The 27723-nt window shown below is 38.5% G+C and overlaps 1 protein-coding gene across 2 annotated transcripts; it reads left to right on the top strand.

Annotated features, from left to right (window-relative positions):
• Positions 1-819: 819 nt before the first annotated feature.
• Positions 820-27596, top strand: LOC308396025 (integrin alpha-L-like; the record flags this gene model as incomplete). Of its 2 annotated transcripts, XM_080881083.1 has the most annotated exons (31): positions 820-868; positions 5008-5134; positions 5967-6049; positions 6136-6221; positions 6308-6422; positions 6542-6672; positions 6786-6928; positions 7016-7166; positions 7338-7473; positions 7565-7638; positions 8844-8958; positions 9150-9292; positions 10197-10343; positions 10430-10627; positions 16698-16828; positions 17256-17410; positions 17498-17664; positions 17762-17878; positions 18283-18353; positions 18436-18577; positions 22572-22667; positions 22834-22913; positions 22992-23072; positions 23183-23258; positions 24269-24376; positions 24454-24495; positions 24980-25105; positions 25195-25302; positions 25382-25423; positions 25536-25646; positions 25770-27596. In XM_080881083.1, the coding sequence occupies 31 exons, from the start codon at positions 820-822 to the stop codon at positions 26058-26060; spliced, it is 3642 nt and encodes a 1213-aa protein (XP_080737209.1). In that variant the 3' UTR covers positions 26061-27596. The 2 variants fall into 2 exon arrangements, with proteins under 2 accessions (XP_080737209.1, XP_080737210.1); XM_080881084.1 differs by lacking the exon at positions 25770-27596 and having other exon boundaries at positions 821-868; positions 25382-25422; positions 25534-25646.
• Positions 27597-27723: the final 127 nt, after the last annotated feature.

Here is a 27723-nt window from a genome sequence, read left to right as displayed (position 1 = left end):
TCAGCCAGATCGCCCCTCATGACTCAAACTCCATGTGATGAGAACAATTTGTGTTTACTAGTTTTATATATATTTAAAAACAACCTGAAAGCTTACTTGTAAACAAATATTTTATACTATGGAACAGTTTATGCAGCTTTTACTTTCAAGTTTCAAAGAGAACAGCAGGCTGTTCTTACAAGTTTTTCCACAAGTTCCTCATTTTTATCTAAACACCACCCACCACGATTTTAAAACCTTCTTATGCATTTATGGTGCTGTAGCTGTAAACAGCAATCACTGTGTGGACGTGGAAAGCTTTCACACACTTCATTTACTATATTTAAAAAATATATATTTTAAACCTGAAAAACAAAAAGCAGAAATCCAATAAAATAAAAATGTTAAGAAGTCCTTGAAGGAAATTACTGTGCTGACTCCTATTCTGTTTAGTTTCTTTTGTTGACTCAGTAGACTGAATAACCGCAAACCGGTTGTAGCTGTTTTGTTCAAAAGACTCGGCTGGAGCTCTTCTGAAAACATTTAGATCTAATTTATGAGGGGTCCAGGGTCCTAGCTCATCAATCAAGAGCTATTTCTACTTTTTTCCATCTTTTTTCCCTTCAATAAAATTCTCACATTTCTTTTTAAAGAAGTGAAAAGTGAAGGATTTAAGGAATTGCCGAAAAAAGAGGAAGCAGGAAGCGAAGATAAACACTTTGTCGAGCGCACTGTCGTGAGAAATTTGTCTCTACCACCTGTTACGGAAACGCCCTTCACAGGAAGTATTGCACAGGCACATGCTTGAAGAAACTTGAGCAGCAGTGTTAGACCTGAAAGATGCACTGGCGACAGCACATCTATTTCCTCACCTTCGTGGTGATTGTTGGTAAGTTTCAAAATGATTGAATTTATTGTCATTTCTGAGATAGAGTTCATCTGCGGACAGGCATGGCTGCTTTGTATATTTTCATTATATTATTTTTAGAAGTCTAAATTTTTATTTTGATGAAAGAAAAATGTTTTGGTGTTGAAAAAAACTGAAACTAATCAGGAAATCCTCACAGGAAGAGTGTTTAGAACAGGAGCATGCTAGACACACTTTGAATTATTTATGCAGCTTCATGTGGATTTACAACTTAACAATAAAGATTTAATTGAGTATCCGGTTTCATTGGTTGAGTTATGTTTGCTTCAGTTGTGTTGAGCTGTAGAAAAGCTCATCCAAACCATCCGCCCAACCAGAGGGCTGAATACAGTAGATTCAGTGCATGAGGGCTGGGGGCTGCACGTGTTTTAATGTTACATTGACGGACTGGTCAAAGACCCTTCAGCTGCATTATGTTCACCGTTTTACTGCTGTTTGGTGCTGAGCAGATCCAGGTGTGTACAGCTGTTCAAGGTTCTGTGTCTTTAAAGCCAAAACAAGGAGCTGAAAGGTGCAAAGAGATGTATATATTTTTTAAATGAGTCATCACAGTTTGAGAATTTGATTAATTCCTCTTTCCTTTTTTATATTGTTTTTTTTTTTTAATTTCACTTCAGTTTCGCTAGTTTCCAAATGTGTTTCCTCATTTCATTTTAGTTAGTATGGTTTAAAAATGTTTAGTTTGACCCTGCGACAGATCTGGGTGTAGCTGAGACAGGCGTCAGCACGGCAACCTGTAAACCTGAAATGCTTTCTCATGCTTTTTGTTTTGAGACATTTAATAGGAATAAATAGGAAATAAATACGAGAGAAAACCAAGTGAATATTAGCCAAAAATGTAGTGAATTAATATGATTTTATTTACCCGTAATAATACAGTGACATGAAATCACAAAATTAAAGCGATGGAGCAAAAAATAAAATAAATAAATAAAAAAAAAAGCAGCACTGTGTAGGCCAGGGGTGGGCAATCTCAGTCCACGAGGGCCGGTGTCCCTGCAGGTTTTAGATGGCTAAATTAGCTCCTCAACATGTCCTGAAGTTCTCCAGAGGCCTGGTAACGAACTAATCATGTGATTCAGGTGTGTTGACCCAAGGTGAGACCTAAAACCTGCAGGGACACCGGCCCTCGTGGACTGAGATTGCCCACCCCTGCTGTAGGCCCTACCTCGCAAAGTGCACGGACTCACACTCAGTTTAACCCCCTTCCCCCCATCAGTTTTCTGACACTGTTATCTTTGACACGTTTGAAAACTTACCAAAACAAAACTAGATACATTTCCTGTGCACTTTTTTTTTTTATCTTATTTTTAAGTAGTTACACAATGTTGCTTCAGTTATCTTGTTTTTCTACTTTCTATAATTTCAATATCTATTTCAGCTCAACATTTGGTTTTATTTACTATACTAACCTTTCTGCATCTTTTTGTTCATGTAAATAATTTTCATGCTTCGTGGTTAATTAATTTGCTACTCATCTACAGAAATGAAAAAATAGACTAAAGAAAAGAAAACTTGTGACTAGGAATGGGAATTGATAAGAAATTTGTGATCTGGATTCCATTATCAATATGATATGACTCATCGATTGTCCCTGGGTTGTCATTGGCTCAGTTTTGAGAGTTGCTAAGCAGCAATAAAGAAGTTACAGTCATGCATCCATGCTGCGGTTCAAATGTTTGTGCATGTTTGTGAGGTAGTTCCTGTCTTTGTTGTGATCAGTGTTGGACTTATTACTCATAAAATGAATTATTACACAGAATACTTTTTTTTTTCAAAGTAATGCAACATGTTACTTAATTACTCCCAGGAAAAAGTAATTTGCTATACTACTCGTTACATTACGTTAATGTTACTCTGTAAAATACCTGAAACACTGTCTCATAATCACTATTTAACAGTATAAACTTGAGGCTACAGCCACACACACCAACACAAAATCCCTAATGACGACACACATTTCTAAGATCTTTCTCTTAGTAGAACAAAACTAACCACAGAAAGAAAACATGAAAACCAGCACAAAAGAATCGCCATGGTGATTCTGCTTTAGAAACATGAACAGGTAGAAAGGGAGGCTGCGGCCTGACTGCTTGTTACCTGTTGAAGTTCAGGGTCCGGTTGTCTGATCCCAGAGTGAAAGACCCCAGCTTTCACTCTGGGATCATGGTTAGCATAGCGTTAGCATGCTGTTTTTTCTTGTATTTGGAGCAGCATAATACGGTTGGTTCTGTCCTCGACACAGTTTTCCACATTACCGTTTATCTCGTCCAATTGTGCAATAAAAATAATATAGATGCTCATTTCCACATTCTAGACAGCGTCACTATTTTCTTCCTCTGACAGCTGAAGTGAAATCAGCTGCTGATAAGTGGGACCACAGGCAGGCAGACTAGTCCCATTCCTTCCCGGTAGTCCCATTCCTTGGACAATTCCAAGAAATGGGACTACTGGGAACCAGTTTTCTGCAAAAGCCTACCCCGACTTGTGACACTGATGTGCTACGCTTCTAATTTTGCCTCAGTTATACAACTATTTTTATCTTGTGTTGCTGAATGTGGTCAAGTTATGAATGGGTTTCCCAGTTGATTGGGCGTATTTTTGCAGCTTGTCAAAGTGCCTATTATTTCTTTTACATTTGCCTCTGCTTGTATTTGCTAAGCAGCACATCCTGTCTTTACTTGCACTGACACACATCTGCACAGTCGAGCACCTGAATGACGGTTTCACTCCAAGATTTGAAATAAGGTTAACAACGGTGGCAGAAAGCTGAATGAGGTTTTTTTCTGCTGTGATCTCAAAGGGGGAAGCCCACGAGGTGTATAAAGTCTTTAATGTTGCCATGGTGAGCTGTGCAAAGTATAAATTGCCTGAAGTGTGTCACTATCATCTCTTACATCTGCAGACTTCTAATACAATTAAGAAGTGAGCTCATCAGACATCTTAATTTCATCTCTATTTCACCACATCAGTTTCCTGTCAAAGTTCTTGTGGTTTGAGTTGCATTGTGGGTAAATGCCAGGTTTTGACAAGGGAGGAGCTTCTGTGAAATGACACAGATGGTATCTCTCGTCCTCCTTCTGAACTGTGTCTTATAAGTACTAACTCTTCTCCAAAAATAGAAGTAACTATTTTGCGGATAAGATAAGAAGCAGGAGAAGAAGGGCGACTGCACTTAATTCACCAGTGCTTGGCTGAGATTTTCTCTGCGTGTCGGCTGTGATGTTGACGATGAAGCCTCGAGCAGGGCGTTTTTCAAATTGTTCATGTTTTAAAACTGGATGATACCAGAAAGGGAGAGACTGAGTGGGTGTGACTGTGAAAGTGCAGCAGTGAACTCACCCTCGTTCTTCTTCTTTTGGACTTTTAGAATTGACCACATGTTTTATTCTATATAACCCAAAAGGAACTAATGAGCGTGTAAACCTATTAGGACAGTGTTTACTGTCATCTCACCTGTGGCTGTTATTAAAAAGAATGTGAGCTTCAGGTGGTGTCACCTTGGCTTCACTTTCAGACCTAGAATTTCTGTCCTTTTATATTTTTATGCTTCTCTCTCTGACTGAAACTGTTTAAATGGCCAGCAGGAAGTGACTCCTCTAAACTGCACCCATGAGTCTGCTTCTAACAGTCCTCATCTTTCTTGATACCAACTTTAATACTTTCCTGATGAGTCGTTATTCTTCAATCATTTTGTGAAACTTGTGTTCCCAATTAGGGTCCAGAAACACATTCAGAAAGTGAAGTACACAATAATACTCATGCATTCACTTCTTTTCCAGCTAGATCCATACTATGTGATGTTATCCTGGTATCTCTCCCTCAATTGTCACTAAAGTAAAAAAAAACAAAAAAACAACTTAAATGGACAAAAAGGACAAAAAGCTGACTCTCTGATCTCTAACCTACTAATGAACACATGCTGTTGGGTAGTTTTTGGGGCGTATCCCTACCAACTATACTTAGTGCAACTTCAGGATTTATCTCTGATGTTTAATATATATTATTAAAACTTCAGTTATTTGTATTCTTCTTAAATGCAGATATTTTATATTTTAAAGTTGGTAGAACTTTTGATCATATTTTTCTCCTTTTCTCAGCTTCAACCATCCCCGCCTGTTTGGCTTTTAACATCAAAATGACAGAGCCTAAGAAACACGAGGGCAAACCAGGTGATTTCTATGGCTACAAAGTGCTACAGTACAAGTCTGGTGATGGTAACAAAAGGTATGTTCGCTGAAATTAAAATTAATATGTGAGATGATTCCAGTTTAGCATTCGAAAGCCTCTTGTGATGGGTTGTGGTTTTGACTTGAGCATTGAATACTGCTGTGACTAATCTAACGCGCTGCTTAAAACAGCAAATGCGTCTTTTTCTAGTTAAAACTCTGTTGCTGTATTTCAAACCCAAATGTTCAGAGTAATTAGAGAAATGAAAAGTTTCAATTTCTGGGACATTTCTTTCAGTATTTTATGTACCGTCATTTTAGAAAAGCTAAGCCGCGACATAAAGAGCAGCCGGTTATTTACTATGGCTGTGGTAACGCTGCTAGAAGTGTTCAGAGTGATTCTCTGCTTGCTAACAAAAATCTTTCAGGTGAATTTCAGTCATGCTGATGCACTTTCAAAGTGTGTATTCACTCACCAAAAGCTTCATGCAAGACAAGATTATCGACTAATTATTGCATTTAAAAATCAGCAGCTGCAGAGTTAAATTTAAAAAAATTTTTTTTTTTTAAATAGGAGCACTTGTAGCTGCTTTCATTTTACTGAAAACAGTCAAATTAACCGAAAATGTTTAAGGTGGCTTAAGGAGCACAGCAACACACATAGCATGCCATCAAAATATTAAAGTTGATGTTGTTAACTCAAAATCAAAGCTGGGGTGTCGCACTCATTTAATTCAAGGGACACACAGAACCCAGTTTGATCCAAGTGATCTGGAAAAGTAAATGCACAACAAAGCTACAACATTTTTTTTCTATGTTTCAAAAAATTTGTATAAATCTGCCAGGACTTTGAACTTTTCCTGTTTAATTAGTGTCATCATTTTCCACAGGATAGTCGTCACTGCACCTCTCAGGCTAAATGGATCTGGAGGAATTTACCAACCTCACCAAAACAAGTGGTTCAACCCTTCTGGTATCAACAGAATATTACACAATTTACAACTTACAACTAAATACATTACTGTAAAAGTTTGTGTATTTTATAATAAAATGCTTCAGTTGCAGAGGACCTGCAGTCAAACACAACAGCAGTCAAACATCTTGGCTTGTCGATCGCTGCTGATTCCTCCGGCTCCAGATTCACTGTGAGTAAATCACTCTCTCTCCTCATCACTGTGAGCAAAACAAATTAATATGCGGAGCTTTATTTAACTTTTATGCTCTGATTTAGGTTTGCAGTCCAAGTTTGGTGCATGAATGCTATGAGAACTCCTATCTGAACAGTATTTGTTATGAGCTCTCGGATCAACTCCAGAAAATTTCCTCTTTCAAACCCGCGTTTCAAAGTAAAGTGTGTTTTGAAAAGGCATTCCTTAATGTTCAAATGATGACTAAATTATTTTATTTTTTCATAAATTTTATGGTATTGGGATACAGACATATTTTTATTTTATTATTTTCCCAGAATGCACCAAAAAGACAGTGGACCTCGTCTTTCTGTTCGATGGATCAGCGAGTATGACTGAAGATGAATTCAACAAGAATAAAGATTTTATTGTGGATATAATGCACAGCCTGAAGAACACATCGATCAAGGTCACTGCACTACTGCAACATTTAAGCATTCACAGCTTTTATTTTTTACGATACTGTATATATAAGATATACTGTTTGGTGTCGTATCTAAATAATTTATGTTGGTTTTTCAGTTTGCAGCAGTTCAGTTCTCCACAACAGTCCACAAAGTGTTTGACTTCAACGACTATGCAGCTGAACGTGCTCTCGATAAACTTAAGGATGACAAACATTTAAAAACTCTCACCAACACACACAGAGCCCTCGAATTCATTTTGTAAGTTTTATTTAGTGTTAATGTGTTCATGTTTACAGCTTCGTTTATTTTGAGTGTGACAAAATCTGTTTTCTACTTTTGTTTCAGTGATCAAATCTTTGACAACAAAGCTGCAGGCGCCTCTCCTGATGCAACTAAAGCTCTGATTCTAATCACAGACGGAGATCCCTCTGATACAGACAGAAAAGGGATAATTAAAAAATATGATGAGAAAAATATAATTCGTCTTGTTATTGGGGTAATGTCATATATCATGTCTCCTCTTTCTTCTGTTTAGTGGCTCCTTTTAATGTATTTAGTTTTTACTGTTGTGGGTCAGAACAAGTCTAATGTGTAGAACTGATCTTTTTCTTATGCTGATGTCAGACTTGGAACTCCTTCATGTTTTAAAGCTGTGTTCTGGTTTCAGATCAAGGATGCAAAGCTGGATAAATTTAGGGCCATCGCTTCAGAACCAAAAGACAAAAATGCCTTCAAAATTGAGAATTATGATGGACTCAAAGGAGTACTGGAGAATTTTCAGAAAAAGATCTTTGCTGTGGAAGGTGGCGTCTAATTTCTTTCCCCAATTAAAAAGTATATGTTATCTTCCACATGTGCAGCTGTAACGTGTACTCCCTGATGATCCATATTTAGGTTCCAAAGGGGCTCGAGCAGGAAACCTGACTGATGAAATGTCTCAGAGTGGATTCAGCGCTGTTTTCAACAAGGTGAGCAAAATTTATCTGAGCACCTTAAACTCATCTGAGGATCAGAGTAAAGGCTTAGAAACCACACAACATGAGCTGAAGCTGAATTGTTTAAAGGCTTAAAACTTAATTTCTGCTGCTGAATAACTGAAAAAATGAGTCCAGCTGCATCAGGTCAGATGACACAGTTGATCTTATACATTCTTTTCTAATCATACCTGAGATTTCTGTCCTCTTTCTGTGGTCGCAAATTTTGAAGCCATCCTGATAACCTTCTCCCACCAACGATGTGGAGATCCAACCTCTTTAGATACAATTAAAATCAAGACACTCAAAAAGATGCTCTGGAAAAGAGTAGAATTCTTGGAACAGAGTTTAATACACTGAATCATATGAACAGCAGGAAAAATACATACAGACATTTAGCAAGAAAATTACAAAGCAGAAAGCAAGCAAAGCAAAACCCCGGGGTGTACAGCCTTATGCACAGACAGCAGAGCAACACAGAGACGGACAGAGAGAAACAGCAGAGGGGAAGAAAGTGCTGGGGGTGTCCTCTGGTCCCCTAGTATATAGGGACCAGTATCCCCGCACCCTGCTGCTGGGTAACTTTCTCACCCGTCCAAACACAGCTGCAGGGGTCAGGTAGCGGCCAAGGTCTTGGCCAGAGGCCAGTCAGGACTCCGGCTACCCTTTGGCTTTGGCTCATCACAACAGGTCATGACACGGTCAAACATCACACATTAATCCTAATTATTAAATCTTACACAGCAAGTGGCACATAACTACATAGGTTACATGCTTCAGTGTAGGTTCAAAGTGTGTGTGTGTGTGTGTGTGTGTGTGTGTGTGTGTGTGTGTGTGTGTGTGTGTGTGTGTGTGTGTGTTTATATCATATGGTATATTATCGTGATGTGTTCAGGATCTCTGTTACAATGTTACTGTTTTGGTTGTGCTGCATGAAAGATGTTGAGTGTGTATTGGGGAAGGTTAGTTACCGGAGCTGGAGAGTGAGTTATTCAGGCAAACTCTCAACAGCATTAACTGCCCTGTTACTGTAAAACTTTAATAAACCATGGTGAAACAAAATGCCCTGTGCTTAAGACTCTACATGAAAGTTAAAATATGGATGTTCAGTGCACATAGATATATATATATATAGTTACATAGTTATACATATCATACAAAAACTCACCACATTTCCACTTGTGCGTTCCTGTTTTTAGGATACACTGATTCTGGGTTCAGTGGGAACAAACAGCTGGCGTGGTTCTCTCCAAGAACGTCGAGATAAAACAGAAACAATTGAGGATCAAGAAATGGAGATGGACTCCTACATGGGTAAACTTTATTTACACATTATCTGATGTTTCTTTTTTAAAAATAAGATTTCGTTATTTGGCTCAACACTAGAACAAATGAACTCTGGAAGGTTCCAGTCTAAATCAGTTTTAATATCTTCCAAGTACAACAAATACACACATTAGTTTTTCAAATAAAAACATGTTGTGTGTTATATTTGCCTCTTGCAGGATATTCTGTCTCTGTTGGAGAGAGAGGTGGGGTTTCTTTGTATTTCACGGGTGCACCCCGGTTTCAGCACACAGGACAGGTTGTACTTTTCAAACAAAACAGCAACAACTGGACCACAGCACAAAGAATAACTGGAGACCAGGTCAGTACCTTTTAATTGTTTTTCTTCATATGGCTCCGTTTGACTTTGGAAGTAATTCTATGTCTCCATGTCATTGTTGATACCTGATTGTAGTGTTGCCTTGAAATAAATGCAAATATTCTTGATCAAATCTACTGTTATTTCTATTTTAAATCACTTCTATGTGTAGATCAGCAATTCACATTAACAATTATAGAAAGGTGCTCTATATTATAAAGTAAAGACAGTGAAATATTAGAGAACCACAACAAGCAGACGATCAGCATGATCAAACACTTGATTGAACTCTAGTAACAGGAACAGACCTCTAGCAGACTGGTTGAGATAAAATAAGACAGAAAATAAGAGCATGGAGATAAACCACAAATGTCAAACATGACAAAACACAATTTAAAGGAGAGAGAAGACAGAAGTCACCAAGTTGCAGTAATGATGTCGTACAGGGATTGAAAAGATGGGAGTGAAAGAAATATGAAATGCATCACTAGTAGTCTGAGTCTAAAATGATGATAGCGTTCAATGTTTGCAACTTTCCAGACTTGTGCAAAGGCAAATAAACTCTGTGGCTACACAGAGGAAACCAAAGAACTTCCTTACACTGGCACCTTGTTTGATTTAATAAAAACAGTTCAAAAATAAAACTTGTTCAAAGCACCGTAAAGCATTAAACTTACTTTGCAGGCATACATGTCGGTTTCTGTAACTGTTTTTAGGGATTCTTGTTTTTGTCAGCATGTTTATTTTGTTTTGTGAAATCATATTTTCTGGCAGTAATATTGTGTTTTCTGTACATGAAGCATTTTCCCTGCATTGATGATTTTTGAGGCACATTTTTCTATATCCCTAAATGATATAAATCTATAATTAAAACAACACTGAACTAATGATATAACTAACTTGTCAGATCGGTTCCTACTTCGGCGCCGAGCTGTGTTCGGTGGATATTAACTCAGATGGTGACACTGATTTCCTGCTGGTGGGAGCGCCAACGTTTTACCAGCTTCAGGAGAAGAAAGAAGGTCAGATCTACATCTACACTCTGACTGATGAGGTGAGCCACCACTTTGTGATATTACAGTGTGACATTCAATGCTTTCATGATCAAACTCAATGAACTAATCTCCTCTTTTCTCATAGCTGCAACTGAAAAGTGAACTGATTGTGATGGGACCATCCATGGGTAGATTTGGCACCACCATATCCAGCCTCGCAGACCTGAATGGAGATGAACTCCGAGACGTTGCTGTCGGAGCTCCGCTTGAGGATGATAACAGAGGTGCTGTGTATATCTACCTTGGAGACAGACATAGAGGGATACGCAGCACTTTCAGCCAGGTGAGAGACGGACATGGAAACCACAGTAACCATAAACAGCAATGGGTTTGGAACAAGTGAAATATTTTTCAGTAATTTTGAATTTACTTTTAAAAACATTTTTCTGTCTCAGTCTTAACACTTACATAAGTTACATTCAGCAACAGCATCGTAGGAACTTATACAACTTATAAAACCTCATGCGTGTATAAATGGACACAGAAGGACATAGCCACTGTGACATCACTATAATTTAAGCTGAGAAAAGTCAAAATATCAAAGTAACATGAGAAACTTTTTAAGTTTCTCAATCTTTGACTTTACTAAATCAACATATTTAGCTGACTTTTCTTGTTCATCCAATAACAATATTCCTCTGAACTTAAAAATAAATGTTAAACTAAAAGAAAGTGAAATTCTTGTTTTTGCTATTAACAATGTTTGACAGCTTACTTATTTCCTGTTTGTCTTTTTTTTTTTTTTTTTGGCCACAAGATTGGAAAAATGGGAGCATCACTTAAAGAAAGATGTCTGCTGTTTACATTTTTTTTAAAAAGGGGGAAAACAGAGGATCAGATCAGAAATGTTCTTGCTAACCTGACAGGAATGTTGTAATTAGTAGGGGTGCAACGATACTCTTATCGATATTGAACCGTTCGATACAGTGCTTTCGGTTCAGTACGCATATGTATGAACAATACCAAATACATTTTTAATTTATTTTATCAACTTTCCTTCTGATGATGCTGTCTGTGTTGAGCGCTCAGTGGATCTGCGCTCGACAGTGCAGCCTAGGCGGAGTAGTCGAACGCAGATTCACTGAGCAGGCAAGCTAGCGAGACAGAAGTTAAGCTCTCCTTGCAACATGGCAAATTGAACCTCCCCCACCCTCATTCAGATCTGGCGTTTGGAACTATTTTGGTTTTCATGTGATGTATGACCCTGAAGGTAAGCGCGTCATGGACTAAAGTAAAACAGTATGTTGGATGTTCCACGCAATGCTCAATTACATGGGTGGGAGCTAGTGTGTTAGCGCAGTTAGCTCGTTAACGTGTTGGCCGTCCAGCCCCATGCACGGGCGATCTGCGGTAGCTCGTTAATGGAGATTTGCCGTGTTGTGGCGTTAACGTCATTTCAACGAGATTTACGCTGACAGCACTAGTGGGAACACAACGAATATGACTGCACATTTACGATGACATCATCCTAGTGCAAAGACAAGTGGAAGCAGACAAAAACAACAAACACGCATGCTACAAACTTTACCCGAGTCATTTAGACAGCCGTTAGCACATGATTCTCCTTACGGGACCTGATATGTTTAATATGCTGCTGAGAATATAGCCCAGAAGAAGCGTATAGTATAGCTTTTATTTTGGAAAGAGCCATTTCTCTGTAATAAACTCTCTTTTCCAAAGATGAGTGATTCCTTAATCAGATACAGGGCTCGCAATATCGCCTGCCCAACGTCCAGGGGCTAGCGATTTTTCCAGTCGGGCTACCAAAATCTATCTCTGCCCTGCCTGTCGGGCTATCATAGGAAGGAAAAATATATGTCAATGCTTTTGCATTCTTTCGGAAATGTAGCTGGGTAATTATGTCATTGGCATCGGTGAGCCACTGTCAATATGTGACATATTGAAATCGCGTTTGAATTTGCCCTTGTCTTTTGCTTTCACTTTGCAATCACGTGAACTGTGTATAGAGAGCGATAGCACTGATTGGTGAGTGATGATAATTTGCGCACCAATTCCTCTGACATCGTCTTATCAATCGTTAGCTTACTACGCAAACATGACAAGTGAAATCTCCCGCAGCTTAAACATGTGAGAGGTTGATCGAGCAGAGAATCGCTGAGCTTATGTGAGTGCGTGTGTAAAAGCAGCAGGATATATATTGTAGCGGGTCAGGGCTGTTCGGGGTTCTGTTTGTACAGTTATGTTTTGTTTATGTTGCCATAGTGACGGGTGACGCCCTCTCGCTGCTACGGTGTGTCCTTCCGGGGTCAGAGGGCGCCCTGTGTGGTGGTGTTGTTGTTGTTGTTGTTGCTGTGCTGTTGCCATGCTGAGCAGTTAGCTAGCGACAGTGTTCTTCTGCAGATGTCAATAAACGGCTGTGCTCCCTGGCTAGCTCACGGGAAGCAAGACCAAACGACACCTCCGTCTCCTCCTTGTCTGAGCTCGCCACATTGGTGTCAGAAGTGGGATGATGGTGGCACCCCATGTTCTGACCCCAGTGACTTTTCCCCCGCCGGTCGTGACCATCCGGTGCGCCAAAAGAAGGCACCTGGACATTTGCAGGACTTTGTGTGGGGTAATGGGGTCGTCGGGGACGACTGACCCCTTAGGTGGGGGCTATGTAGCGGGTCAGGGCTGTTCGGGGTTCTGTTTGTACAGTTATGTTTTATTTATGTTGCCATAGTGACGGGTGATGCCCTCTCGCTGCGACGGTGTGTCCTTCCGGGGTCAGAGGGCGCCCTGTGTGGTGTTGTTGTTGTTGTTGTTGCTGTGCCGTTGCCGCGCTGAGCAGTTAGCTAGCGACAGTGTCCTTCTGCAGATGTCAATAAACGGCTGTGCTCCCTGGCTAGCTCACGGGAAGCAAGACCAAACGATACCTCCGTCTCCTCCTTGTCTGAGCTCGCCACAATATTTTAGTTCTGCTGAGCCAAATAAGACAGGTCAGGGTGAAGAAGTGACAGCCAAAGAAAAGCTTACCACAAAACGAAAAAGTTATGACAAATCAGACTATAAGGCAAAAAGAAAGTGCAGCTTTATGGTTTCATGGACAAAAGAATTTCTGTGGCTGCAATACGACAAGCGAAATAACCAGGGCTGCACATAAGTGGTCCGCAGGTGCGCATTCGCTGTCAAAAAAAAAAAAAAACGGGCACAAGATAAGAAGTTGCAACGCGTGTTTGCATACATAAGATTTTCAGGAGGAGGACAGACATTTGTTTAGAACTCTTAAATTAAAGATGTCGAAGAAGCTCCTTTAAGCAATTACTGTGATGTTCCTCCACCTCCAAAGAAATGTCAGAAGGAGTCCGAACCACAAAAGAAGCACGTATTCTCGGAAGAGTAGTTGCAGGAGGTGAGCTGGCTTCAAACAAATGATGAACGCACAGAGATGTGGTGCAGAATGTGCCGTGAAAATGTAATAAATGACAAATTAAAAAGGCATGAACATTTTTTTTTATCGAAAAAATATCGAACCGTGACACCAAAGTATCGAACCGAACCGTGAATTTTGTGTATTGTTGCACCCCTAGTAATTAGGTCAAGAAAAATATTCAAGTGTCTGGAAGTAAACCTCAGTGAACTCAATAATAGTCAAAGGTTGTTCAAGGTTCAAGGTTCTTTATTTGTCACATGCATAGTTAAACAAGTATAACACACAGTGAAATGTAGCCTGACACGCTCGACATGTGCAAAAATGAGGGGGGGGGGGGGGGGGGGGGTAGAGGAAGAACATTTTTTATATATATATATATATATATATATATACACACACACACACACACACACACACACATTGGGTGAATGTGCAGTAGTAGCAGTTGGGGATACTACTGTCAAAGTGCTTTACAGGTCAGCCAGTGAAAACAACGGGGAAAATAGAAATAGACTACAAAAAAACCACCACCACCAGTAGGCAACGGGTGAAGCGTCTTGCCCAAGGACGCAATGACCGAGACTGTCCAAGCCGGGGCTCAAACTGGCAACCTTCTGATTACAAGGCGAACTCCCAACTCTTGAGCCACGATCGCCTCTACGCTAAAATAAAATAATGTAAACTACAATAAAACAGAAAAACAGGGTGTTAATTCAAGCTAAAAGCCATCGTAGTGCTTTAATCTGCTGAGTCAACTGAGATTAAAATCTTTTAAGGTGCAGCTGGCCATGAATCCCATGATTTTAAGTATTATTTCAAGTAACAAAAAAAAAACTTTAACAGCACAAATCTCCAGCAAGTCAGCTCAATCTCTGAGCAGTGTTTACTTTTAATGGAATAGTATTTTATTGTATAATTTAGTACACATTACATAATTTTGTATTACTGTAATTGTTTTCTTCATTTGAATATAGTACACGTGTAGCATTCATTTCATTGTTTACTAACTAACAACAACAACAACAACAAACTTTATTTATATAGCACATTTAAAACCAGTGGTGTACAAAAAATGCTTAACATACAAGAGGGGGAGATGAAGTAACAGGGGAGGATCAAGGCTGTGGCAAAGTACCAACATGCTAGCATGTTAGATGGCATTTAAAACACAGAAGCAAAAGAAATCCATATAAAAGCATAAAAGAACAATATGTGTAAAGGATAAAACAGTCAAAAATTTTAAAAATGATTAAAAGTAGTTAAGAATGGACTGAAGATAGAAATAAGCATTAAACTAACTAACAACCAGTCATTAACTGGTAGAAAAGGTGAGGCTAAATAAGTGGGTTTTTAACCGCAGTTTGAAGGATTGAATGGAATCAGACTCGCGGATAGCAATGGGGAGGTTATACCGTAGACCGGGTGCAGCCAAGGCAAATGCTTGGTCACCTCTAGTCTTCAGCCAGGGTCTCAGCTGTACCAAGAGTTCCTGGGAAGATGATCTTAGTACTCTAGTAGGCGTGTATAATCTAAGTAGCTCAATGAGGTAGCTTGGAGCTATATTGTTAATAATTCGGAAGGTAAGCAGCAGGATTTTGAATCGAATGCGATACTTAACGGGAAGCCAATGCAGGTCAGCAAGGACAGGGGTGATAGAGACACGCCGCCCACTACCAGTAAGGAGACGAGCCGCATTCTGAATTTGCAGTCTATGGAGAAGAGTCGAGTTAAGACCAAAGTGAAGGGAGCTGCAATAATCCAACCTAGATGTCACGAAGGTGTGGATAAGCTTTTCCAGGTCCCTATGCGGGACATAATGCCTGACTTTGCTAATAAGACACAATTGATAGAAGCAAGATTTGACAACAGCAGACGCTTGTTTGTCAAATTTTAAAGAGCTATCCAAAAACACACCCAGGCCATTAACAGTGTCGGTGAGGAAACTATCAAAGGAACCGAAGGCATCACGGAGTTGGCCACAGGGAATACTACTGTCAAACACGAGAGATAAGCGAGCCAATCTTTGACTTTGCGCAAGCACTCACGAAAACCGTGCAAAGACATAGCAGGATCATCAGTTAATTCGAAATAGATCTGTATGTCGTCAGCGTGACAATTATGTGCAATGTTGTACTTCACAAAGATGCCTAAGGGGAGCATATACAGTGAGAAGAGCAGGGGGCCGAGGACAGATCCTTGAGGCATGCCACACGAGAGAGGTGCAGCAGAGGAGAGATAAGGGCCAAAATTGATCGAGAAAGAGCTATTAGAAAGATATGACTTAAACCAATCTGGGGCGGCACCTCTAATGCCAACTGTGTGTTCAAGCCTCGCTAATAGGGTGTTATGATCTACCATATCAAAGGCCGAGGATGGATCCAGTAGGACCAGGACTGAAGAGCGTCCAGAGTCAGCAATCAGAAGGAGATCATTGAGCAAGGCTGTTTCAGGAAAGAGAATGAGGCAGCTCAGTCTCTTTCCTTTGACAAGAGTTTCTACCAATCCTACTATTAATGATACTAACTAATCATGTGAACATATTCCAGCTGATAAAATCCTGAAAATACAAGCCAAGGGCTTCAATTAACCTTCACATGAAACATCAGAATAGGAAACAAACAACTTGAGCTCATAGATTTTGACTTTGGAATGATTGCTGATATTTGTGAAACTGTTGATCTCTGGAATTTAAAAAAACAAAACAAGCAAAACACAAAAACAGCCAACTGTCTGTGAGTGGAAAAGGCTTAGATAAAGAGCATCGAGGCGACTGTTGTTGTCATTTGGTGCTGTATAAATACAATTAAATTAGAATAGAGAGGATGGAGGAGAATGGGCAAAATGTCATGTGAAATCTACATCACAAAGAGTAGCATTTCTTATAAGACCTTTGTTAAATTTTAATGTAAATACACCGTTTTTCTCTGCCATACAAATATGTGTGAAAACACTTTTTCAGTATTGAAATCTCTTATTTCAGAGAATCACAGGAGACAAAATAACACCTGGGATAAGATTCTTTGGACAGGCCATCGATGGGGGCGTCGGCATCAAAGAGGATGGCCTCCCAGATATTGTGATCGGATCACAGGGCGCTGCTGTTGTCTTAAGGTAGGGTTAGTGTGCTTAGTGTTAGGGTTACAGCTCCCTTTGCACAACTCTTGTGCTTTGAGTTTTAATTTGGGGGGAAAACACAAAGTTTAAGTTGTTGTTGTTGCCGCAAATTGCTCCATAATGTGTAGATGCAGTTTTTTGCAAATTGGTGAATTTCTGCCCATCATTACCTGTGAGAAACTCGATCACTTTCTCATTTTAAACATTTGTTATTTTTTATGTTCTGTTGTGAATAAAATATGGATTTATGGATGCATTCTGTTGTTACATTTTATAAAGTGTCCCAAATTTTTCAGATTTGGTTTTGTATATAAAATAAAGAACTAATGTTGCTATACTGTATTATGTCCTGATATATAAAACCTTAGTATTGAAAGAGGGCATCATTACTACTTTCTTATTACTGTTCTTAAATGTCTTTCAGCTCCAAGCCCGTCTTTAATGTGATGGCTCACCTATCTTTCCACCCTAAGGAGATAAGCACAGAGAAACTTGACTGTCAGGGTGCAGAAGGAAATTTACTTATGCTTACCTTAACAGCCTGTTTTGAAATGGTAGAAGCAACAAAGAGCAAACAAGGTAGGAGCCTCATTCAGTAAACCATTTAACAGCTGCTGACTGCACCCTGTGAATGCATTATTGTAATCCTGCTCTGCGGGTTTACAGGGAATGTGAGCTCTGGACTGAACATCACATACATGTTCGCCGTGGACCCAATGAGACAAAAACATCGAGGTTTCTTCACTCAAACTGATACGAAAACCAGGAGTCTTACCTCCACCTATGAGCTGAAAGATGAAATGACTTGCTTAAACTTCTCCATCTACATGCACGTATGAAGCTGAATTCATAATATTTGCACATATTCTCAATCTGATCAAAAGCAAACCTCGTGTTTATTGCTCCTCTCTTGTTGCTTTTGCTTTACAGAAATGTGTGATCGACACGTTGTCACCGATCAGCATCAAATTAAACTTTTCTCAAGCTGACAGTGAGACTGCTAACATCACCCTGAACATGGACAGCAAAAAGCAGTCTGCTGTTGAGGTACGTTCTACATACAACATCAATATTCACAATATTGACAAAGCTGCATCTACACATCCACTATTTTGAGTGTTAAATGAACACTTTGACAGTGTTATCAGTAGCCTAGTCAGGTTTAAAGATTAACAACGACTAACACTGAGCATTTTCAAACACTGGAAAATAACCTAAAATGTTAGGGATATTCCAGTGTTAGAAAATCAGTACTGCTTAGTGTTAGGCTCCTGTTAAAATATAACACTGTCAGTGTTCATTTAATACCGGAAAGAGTGAACCTATATAGAAACTCTCTAGTGTCAATTTAACACTGTACAATGTTTACCACATTCACCACCTCAGTTTAGTGTGTTAGGAAGGAAATCTTTTTTCTGGCATCAATTAAACACAAGTTTTATTTTTCGCAGGTTCCTTTTGAGAAACAATGTAGAAAAAATGACACTTGTATCGCTGAACTGGATGTCAAATTCAAATTCGAGTATGTATATCTACAAACACGACTCAGATATAATACGATTAATGTCATATGTTTAATATTAGGTGTTGTTTGTCTCTCTCAGGACTCCGACATTATTGGTGACAGAAAATAACTACTTCAATGTGACTATACATTTGAAAAATGATGGTGATGACTCATACAACACCAGCCTTATAATGTTCTATCCTCCAGGCCTCTCCTTCTCTAGGATGACTCTTATAAAGGTAACTATAAAGATACATTACAAGACAATACAGTTTTATTTAAATAGCACGTTTAAAAACCCAAAGGCACACCAAAGAGCTTCACAATGATACAAAGAATCAACATAAATCAATTAACAAAGTACAGATTAGGCACTAGCACTAGCACAGACAGAAAGGAGGCACTAATAGACCAGAAGAGTTAAGTAAAATGTCAATTCAGAAGGAAGGTCAGTTCATGGATACAAAATCTGAACTAAAAAGTAAAAAAAAAAACAGCAGTGAAATTAATTATAAGTTTATTGAAAGGGCATTAACTGGTCGGGAAAGTCAGGTTAAATAAGTAAGCCTTCAATCTTGATTTGAAGGATTGGATAGAGTCTGGGGCATGAATAGAAGCGGGGAGGCTAGTCCAAAGGTTGAAGCAGCTGAAGCAAAGACACGATCGCCTCTGGTTTTCAGCCTAAACTTAGTTTGGGCCATCACGCACGACAAGGAGTGTACAGATTGAGAAGTTCAGTGAGACAACTGGGTGCAAAATTATTCAGAGTTTTAAAGTGAGTAGCAAAATTTTTAACGATATTTGATAAGTAACCAATGTAAATCAACAAGAACGGGAGTGATAGGATCAAATTTTTTTAGCTCCAGTAAGAAGGCGAGCCACAGCATTCTGAACAAGCTGTAGCCTATGAAGAGAGACAGATTGGAGACTAGGGATGGGTATTGATAAGATTTTCACGATTCCGATTCCATTTTCGATTCTGTTTAACGATTCGATTCTCTTATCGATTCTTTTTTAAAAAGGAGAACACTAAGGTCGATTAGCTTAGAACTTTGTTTTATATCTTCTCTTTGAACAAGATAGAAACTTAGGAGTAACATGGCCTTACAAACCCAACAGTGAGATCTTAAGAGATCCAGCCTACAGCTCTTCAATGGGGTGTCACAGGGTCCCCAGGAAAAAAAATGTAAAATAATAAAATAAATATTCTTCTGTAGCAATAACAAAGTATAACATAAATTATTCTGTAGCAATTACACAAGAATATTCAGTAATGTCCCTGCCTACAATTAAACACATTCACTTACCGAAAATCATCTGCTGTGGCAAACGGGTGCAAACCTTTGACCACAAACTCAGTCACTGCTCGGTGACATTCGTCTATCCTGGCCTGAAAGGAGACGCTACCGGTAGACTGCAGCGACAACTGGCAGCATCTGAGCCAGACTCTGTCTGTCTCATCATGGTCACCTCAATGCACAGTAATGGCAGGTTTTGTAATAAGGCAGATCGCGCTAACATAATATGCACTGTTAGTTGATTATTTACCTGCCGCATTAACGGGAGAGGACGTGCAAACGTTACCGCTGCTGCTGGGTTGAGATTCACGAGTCCGGAGCAAATTAAAAACACGACATTCATTTAAGGTCATCGTGTGTTTTGTGAGCAAATGCTTTTGCATATTCGTAGTGTTTCCTCCGTTAAATGAAATATCTACTTTGCAAGTATTGCAAGTTGCCCTGTTGTCATCCGTTCTCGTAAAGTATAACCAAACTTTTGAGCGTTTAAGCCGCTTAGGCGCCGTGTTTCCTGCCAGATAAATGACGTTCCGCGACGTGGTGACCTCATTCGGGGCGACTGGAATCGATAAGGGAATCGTTTGCAAAAATGGCAAACAATTCCAAGGAATTGAAACATCGGAGACCACAGTAAAGAGAATTGCAACAGTCTAACCCGGAGGTCACAAAAGCATGGATACCTTTTTCGAGGTTCCTGTGTGGTATATAATGCTTAGCTTTAGAAATCTAGCGAAATTGAAAGAAGCCAGATTTAACTACAGATGGAGGAGATATCCAAATAGACACCCGGGAGAGAGTGAGAGTTAGCAAGAGGCAACAAGCTGGTCTCGAGGAACATGGCTATTGAACACCATAATTTCATTTTGTTTTCTCATTTAAAATGAGAGAATTATCCGACAGCCAATCTTTGACCTCTCTCAGGCAAGCCAACAAGGAGTGCAGTGACAATGACAGATCATCAGTCAGTTGACAATAAATTTGAATGTTGTTAGTGTAGCAATGATGAGAACTACTGTATTTTTCAGAAACACAGTATTTCTGAAATGCCACTTTTCAGAAAAACCTATGGTCACGAGCTGTGGGTAGTGAGTGATAGAACGAGATTGAGGATACAAGCGGTGGAAATGAATATTAAACTGTAAAATTATGTCTCAAAATGGATTAACACTCATCGCATACAAGACCTTGCATATGATGAAGAGGAGTTTAAATTCTACATTTAACAGAGAGCCGTATGGGAGAAATAGGCTCTGTCTTTCTAGTCCTTTCAGTAATCTCACTGCAGTATTTTGGATTAACTGAAGGCTTTTCACAAAGCTTATAGGACAACCTGGTTATACACAATAGAGTTTACAGGTTGCAGGGAACTCGATTTTATGTGCATTTCTGTGCTGTGTTGCACAAAATCTGATAAGTTGCCTTAACTTCCTTCCTGTGGTTGTCCAGTAATGCATTTCCTCTTCTTTCTGCTTATGTCTTAAAATCCTAAAACTCACAATCTTAACCAATGTTTTTGCTGGGAAAAGGGAAATTAAATGAAAGGTTACTCATATCTGTTGGGTCTAATTACAAATGAATGAAAACCACAAGAATAAAATAATACTTTGGTGGAAAACTGCTTTTTTTTAAAATGAAAAAAGCAGATAACCTTACTGGAGCCACTCAATGCATACATCTATACAAACCCATTTTAAGAGGATCAGTTGTTCCCTTCATTGATGGTGCATGTTCAGCTCAGTGAAGTGATCACTGACTGATCCTCGTATAGTGACCACTGTGTAATAAAATGCAGGAGAAACTAAATGCATGCAATCTATTTTCATTTGCACATCAAAACAGAGCTCAGCATCAACAAGGTTATGAGCAGACGGTTTTTGGAGACATGTTGGCAAGTTTACTGTGTTTTACTGATGAATACGTTATTTTTGTCATCACGGACTTCTAGAACATTTTGAGATTGGCAGTATTTGATATCGCTTACGGACATGAACAGATTGCGACAGGTTGAATATAATGTCTTTTTTATAAGTATTTTTTAAGCATATTATACTCATTTAGTTCTTAGAAATGCAAAGTCAGTCCACCGTGAAGCATAGCACGATATTTCTTCTCACCTGCTCTTGTCAGGTTAAAGTGATGTTCAGTTGCATCCTTCCCCTGTGTGTGAATTTAGGACAACATCAAAGCAAGTGTTTCAAAATTTTAAGATTTTAGTTCATTAGGGCACAGTGTTTTACACATGCTGTTCTTCAGATCATTAACAAGCTGCTCCGGTGTAGGTTTGGGCTAATCCATGGTTATTTTATGGTTCTTCAAACATAAATGCAGCAGGTAATCAAATAATTATTTGCCCTGCCATAAAGACAAAGATGACATTATGCAACCTTTCGTTAAGCCTAGTCAGCTTATCACAGAGAAAGGCAGAATCTTAAAATGTCCCTTCATACCCACATCCTTAAAATCTTTCCTCTAGACAGTTCTTTGAAAAATGCTGACAAAATATCACAAATATTCATATTAAAATATTAATTTTCATATGTAATTATAGAAACTTCCTGAAAGCTGACAGCTCTGCACATTTAACTGAACTGTCTCAAACTACTAAGATGGACTAAACATCATATATATGCATGACAGGGTTAGGGTTAGGATATATATCTTAGTTGTTTGTATATATATATATATATATATATATATGTGTATATATATATATATATATATATGTATATGTGTGTGTGTGTGTGTGTGTGTGTGTGATGATGGTCAGGTTATACAATGCCTCGGTGACCTCCACTACACTATGCAGTATAGCTTAACCTTCAAAAGTTTAAACTTAGTGTTACCTGCAGTGTATCAAAGGAAATGTCACAGTAGGTGTAAAAACTTTTATTTTAGAGTCTCAGCTCATACCAACCATTTTCTTTTCTTAAAACAGTCATCAAGACTAACAACGCACGACTGCCGGGATCAAGAAGAACGCAACAAAACCATATGTGGTGTGAGCCAGCCTGTGTATCGCAGTAGATCCTACGTGAGTCATAAAACATCCAGATACCATCCTAACAGACAGAAGTGAAGTTTCACAAATGACCAAGTCTCTGAAACTTCAGTCTTAGCTTCCAGCTTCTCCTCCTTACATCTTTTCTCTTCATCTGTGAATCAGGCCTAACATCTTTTTCATTTCTTCCCACAAAAAGGCAACGTTTCAATCTTCCTTCCATGTCATGCATAATTATGAGTGGAATGACAAGATGTCCATGATAATTGAAGCAAAAAGGTACAACAATCTACTGCATAAACATTTCTCTAAAATATTTATTTTGATATTTACAAGAAATGTCTTTTTCACGCTCAGTGATAATCAAGACTCAAACAGGACCAGCACCCTCACCGAAAGCATCCCAGTGCAATTTGAAATTAAAATGATTTTAACAGTGTAAGTATCACTATTCACATAAAATATTATGTGTATCCTTATGTTTAATCTATTTCTACAAGTCAGTAGTTGTATAATTGTTCAGTGGCATGCTGCGATCATCTTTTCAGGAACCAAGACAGCACTACCTATCTGAACTTCACCTCAGATGAGACTGCACCTAAAGAAATGAACATTACATACAGGGTAAGACAGCGGTCCACAACCTTTTTTGCGCCACGGACCGGTTTAATGTCCAACAATATTTTCACGGACCGGTCTTTAAGGTGTCGCGGATAAATACAACAAAATAGACTGACACGACCAAGACAAAAACTCGGTATTTCGTAAATATAATAATAATCGATAACTCTGTGTAATTGTGTAGCTTTAGCGTCCTCCTCTCTGCCCCGTAATGCTCTCTGGTCACCATGGTAACGCGTAAATATTTCTTTCAAAATAAGATCTTACTTTTCCCGTGTTGTAGTTGTGTGTACAACTACAACACGGGGAAAGACCCAGGGAAACAGAGTTAATGATAAAAACACTGAAAACCATACATTTCACACCCGAGCTTCAACTCTCGGGGCCCTGTACCAAATGACTCATGGACCGGTACCAGTCCGTGGCCCGGGGTCGGGCACCGCTGGGGTAAGACACATGACGACTCTGTAACAAGAAACTATCCAACTCAACTGGTGATCAATGATCTCATTGAATACTTTAATTGTCAAGATGCAGTTTTAAAACCATATTGATCTTCATTTAGTCAGGGTGACACAAAATCAGATGTTAGCCTATCAATAATTTGTTTCCAGAGTTCAGGCCCGTTCTTCCATAGACTGGTTCTATAGAGCCAGAAGTATTTTCATAACCCTGTGTATCGCCCCCTGGAGGCCATTCAAAATAATGCAAGTTTAAGGAACTTTGTTGGCTTCACTTTTCAGACCCAGAACCTACGTCCACCTTTTATACTGTCTGTGGTTTAGACCAAGCCTCAAGTGGCCATTAGAGGAGTTGATGGCTTTCCCGTATTGATTTCAGTTTTCAGCTGATCAATCAAAATTATCGATCATGTTCTTGCTAAACTAAACTAACTGGTTGTAACTGACTGATACAAGGCTGTTATCAGTATTTTCATCTGATTCTCATCAGAAAACTGAATATTTCCACATGTATTTATTTAAAATGACCATTTTGTCTATGACAATTTACAGATAGATAACACTGGTTTTAAGGAGTTTCCTGCAACCATCACCCTGGAATTCCCAACTCAACTGGAGCATAGCTTTGAAATGAAAAGCTATCAAATCTTTGTCAAGGAGGTAATTTTGTGTCTGAACACTGCTGCTCCATATGAAAATATAGAACCTTAAAGCTTACCATACTTTTTCTCTTTAAGAACAAAACACAGTGCACAGCCACTACTAACCACAAATTTAAGGTAAGTACAAGAGATTTAATAAAATATTGAGGTCTTGTAAAATTATTAATACGTTAAAAGGAAGCTGTTGTGCTAATGCTTTTATTTATTCGTGCTTGGACTCTATTAGACTAACTTTACATGACGCACAGTTCAAAGTAATCCTTATCTTATAAATGACTTTGCAACAACCTCTCAATTCATCCTCCATTTAAAACAAGAAGCTTTATCTAATTTTCTTTCCCTTAACCCAACTTTCTTCGGATTGGCTGCCCCTCAAAAACAGAAGGTTTGAACAGCTGGTTCTTCTGTATTGACAATATTCGATAAAGCAACTATCAGGGACATCAAACTGAGTGTTTAGAGAATACTTCCAACTGTACTGATGTAATTTAAAACATCATATTAGTATCCACAATTACTGCAGTGTATTTATGACAGATGAAGAAGTAATGAAAAGAATAATACGTCTCATTTAAAACATTTTCTTGGGGTTGTGGAACAGAACTGCTTACCAAAAAATAAGTGCGTGGCCATCGTCTGCAACACTTTCAATTTGAAGAACTATGCATCTGCTGAGTTTACACTATCGGGAAAAGTCCACTTTAAAGAAGCCGCACAACAGGCAGCCGTATGTACTAAATACACACAGAATACACATTACACATATATAAAAATAATAAATTACTTAAGATTAATTAATCTGCTCTTACTTTACAGAATGTTGCTTTTCTGAAAAAATACACTGGAGACAGCAGAAAGATTAACTTTGTAAGTTCTGTACATGTTGGCTATGACGACGCTCGGTATGTGCTGAACGATCCAGAGGTATGTTTGATTTTGACCACAGCATATTTCTGTCATTGCTTTTCCAGTAAACCTAATTTATTATATCTATTACCCACAGAATAAAGACCATTTGACACCATTCAAATTTCCAACAAAAAAGGTACCTTCAGTCTTTACATGAATAATTATTATAATTATTCAAACTATTTACTAGAGTGATGTTAAAAATGGTAAGGCACTACTTTGAAATCTTGTGTTTTCTCTGCCAACAGACTGAAGTTCGGGTTGATTTCTTTATCCTCCCAAATAAAATGCTGATCATTTTAACTGGAGCCGGTTTGGGACTCTTACTTCTGATCATAATCACAATCATCCTGTTTAAGGTGAGAGTTTATACTCAGCCTGAAGACTGTTATCTTTATATCAAGTTGTCTGAATCTCCATAACTGCACTGAGATCACCAAATTGCTATTTGGTCTAATGATTCTCTTTGTGTCTGTCACAAGCTCGGTTGCTTCAAGAGGAAAAAGTTTGGAGAAGATGATCTTGAGGATGACACTGTTGTAATACCAATCCCTGCTTCAACTGTAGGGACTGATAAGAAATCTGAGAAATCTTCCAATGATAATCAAACGCAGGAAAAATCACCTCTCATCTCCTCTGCCCCCGATGATGAACAGATCAAGCAGTCAGGCACTGATAACAAATCTGATCAACCTTCTGAGGAAAATAAGGTTCATGATGATGGTGCTGCTGAGGAGAAAAAGGATGAAGCTACTGTTACCATTAACGCATAAAGTCAAGGAGGATTTGGAATATATGGAACATTTGTTAGTCTTAGTGACAGTTTAGCATAGTTCAGACTGGACACAAGTAGAAAACGTGATTTAGGGGTATGATCTGGGTCTGTGTCCCAGATGACCCCCCCATATTTTTTAATTCTCTTATTATTCTTCATGAGTTGCAACACATAAACCACAGTGTAAAACAGTTCAAATTTTGATTTGCCTGGCTACAGAAGAATTTCGCACTTTGCCTCAGTGCATTGCCTTAACTCGGTGGAATTTATGGATTATGTTCACGTATGGTTTAATCTTTGGATGAGAGAGCTTTAACCTGCATTTCACAGTGATTTCTGTTAGGGTTCCTGAGCTCATACACTGATGCCAGAATCATGCCATGCAGCATATAGGTTTATGAGATTTACAAATCAGTGCATTCTATTTCTACTTTTTACAGTACTCTTACTGTTTCTGAATTAGGTTTTTACATCTCATGCAATAATTGTGGGTTCAGCTACATCAGGGAAAAATCAATGACACCAGACATGAAGCTGAATAAGCATCAGATGGATTGGCTTTCTACAAATGTTCAATGGTCACAGCACAGGAAAACATCAGCGAGTTTGTAGACACCTCCATGAAGGAGGCTGTTCATGCCAGACACAAGAGGCAAGCACTTCTGTTTAATATTCTGTTGAGATGTGACTAAAGAGTCATACCTGTAGCAATCCATAGTTCATGCAGAAACCCAAGGTTTAATAATTGTTGTTCATGTGACTGTTTAACACAACTTATTTAACACGCTTAATAATTCCTTCTCTGCTAATGTCAATAGCCTACCATGTATTCCCCATTAATGCACATTATTTACATTTTGATACACTGTAATATTTTTAATAGTTACCACCTATATGAAAAGGCTCTGCTGCCTTCTGCACAGGTATTTATTCAAAAAGCACTTCACCTTGTATTATATCTGACTGTGTTTAATATGTTGATTTTTGTAGAGTAATTAAAATTTTGAATAATTGATTCTGATCTCACTAAATGAGTTAATGTGAGTGAGAAGATCTTTAGTTCGTTACAGACATGAAAGTTAGGTAGACAAAAGTGTTGATAATAAAAAGTTTGCAGCTGGATTGACAATAAACTTCATAAATTTGGGAGTTTAAATCTGAGATTACATCAGATATTTAGAAATTGTGGATGATGTTGGCAAAGTAAGACACCAATTTTAAATGTAGAAAATGTAAATGAAATGTAGATATTAAAGGGTGGAAAACAACATGTTCCTTTAATTTCCCTAATATTTTTAGTCTACTGTTGTTTGCATATTTGTACTTTTAGTTTGCTTTTCCGTGTTTTAAATGTCTTGCCTTTACACTGTTAATTTCCATTGGAATATATCCTAAGATCTGTATCCATGTGAACATGAATTATGACTTTTTTTTTCTTTTTAAAAGAAATTCTGTATCTTAGTAAAAGTGAAATAATGTTTGTAAGATAAACAGATGCACAAACCACCTTTGTATCTGCAAATGAATAAAGACAATTTCCCATGTCATATATGCACTGACATGTGAACTGAGGGTGTTATCTCGGGTGTAAGACCGACTAAATCCTTAAACCACATGATTTTGGTAAAATATCTGGATATTTTTGGATACAGATATAGAAA

Source organism: Rhamphochromis sp. 'chilingali' (assembly GCF_963969265.1).
Source record: "Rhamphochromis sp. 'chilingali' genome assembly, chromosome: 4".
Taxonomy (NCBI): domain Eukaryota; kingdom Metazoa; phylum Chordata; class Actinopteri; order Cichliformes; family Cichlidae; genus Rhamphochromis; species Rhamphochromis sp. 'chilingali'.
This window is presented reverse-complemented; position numbering and strand designations above follow the sequence as displayed.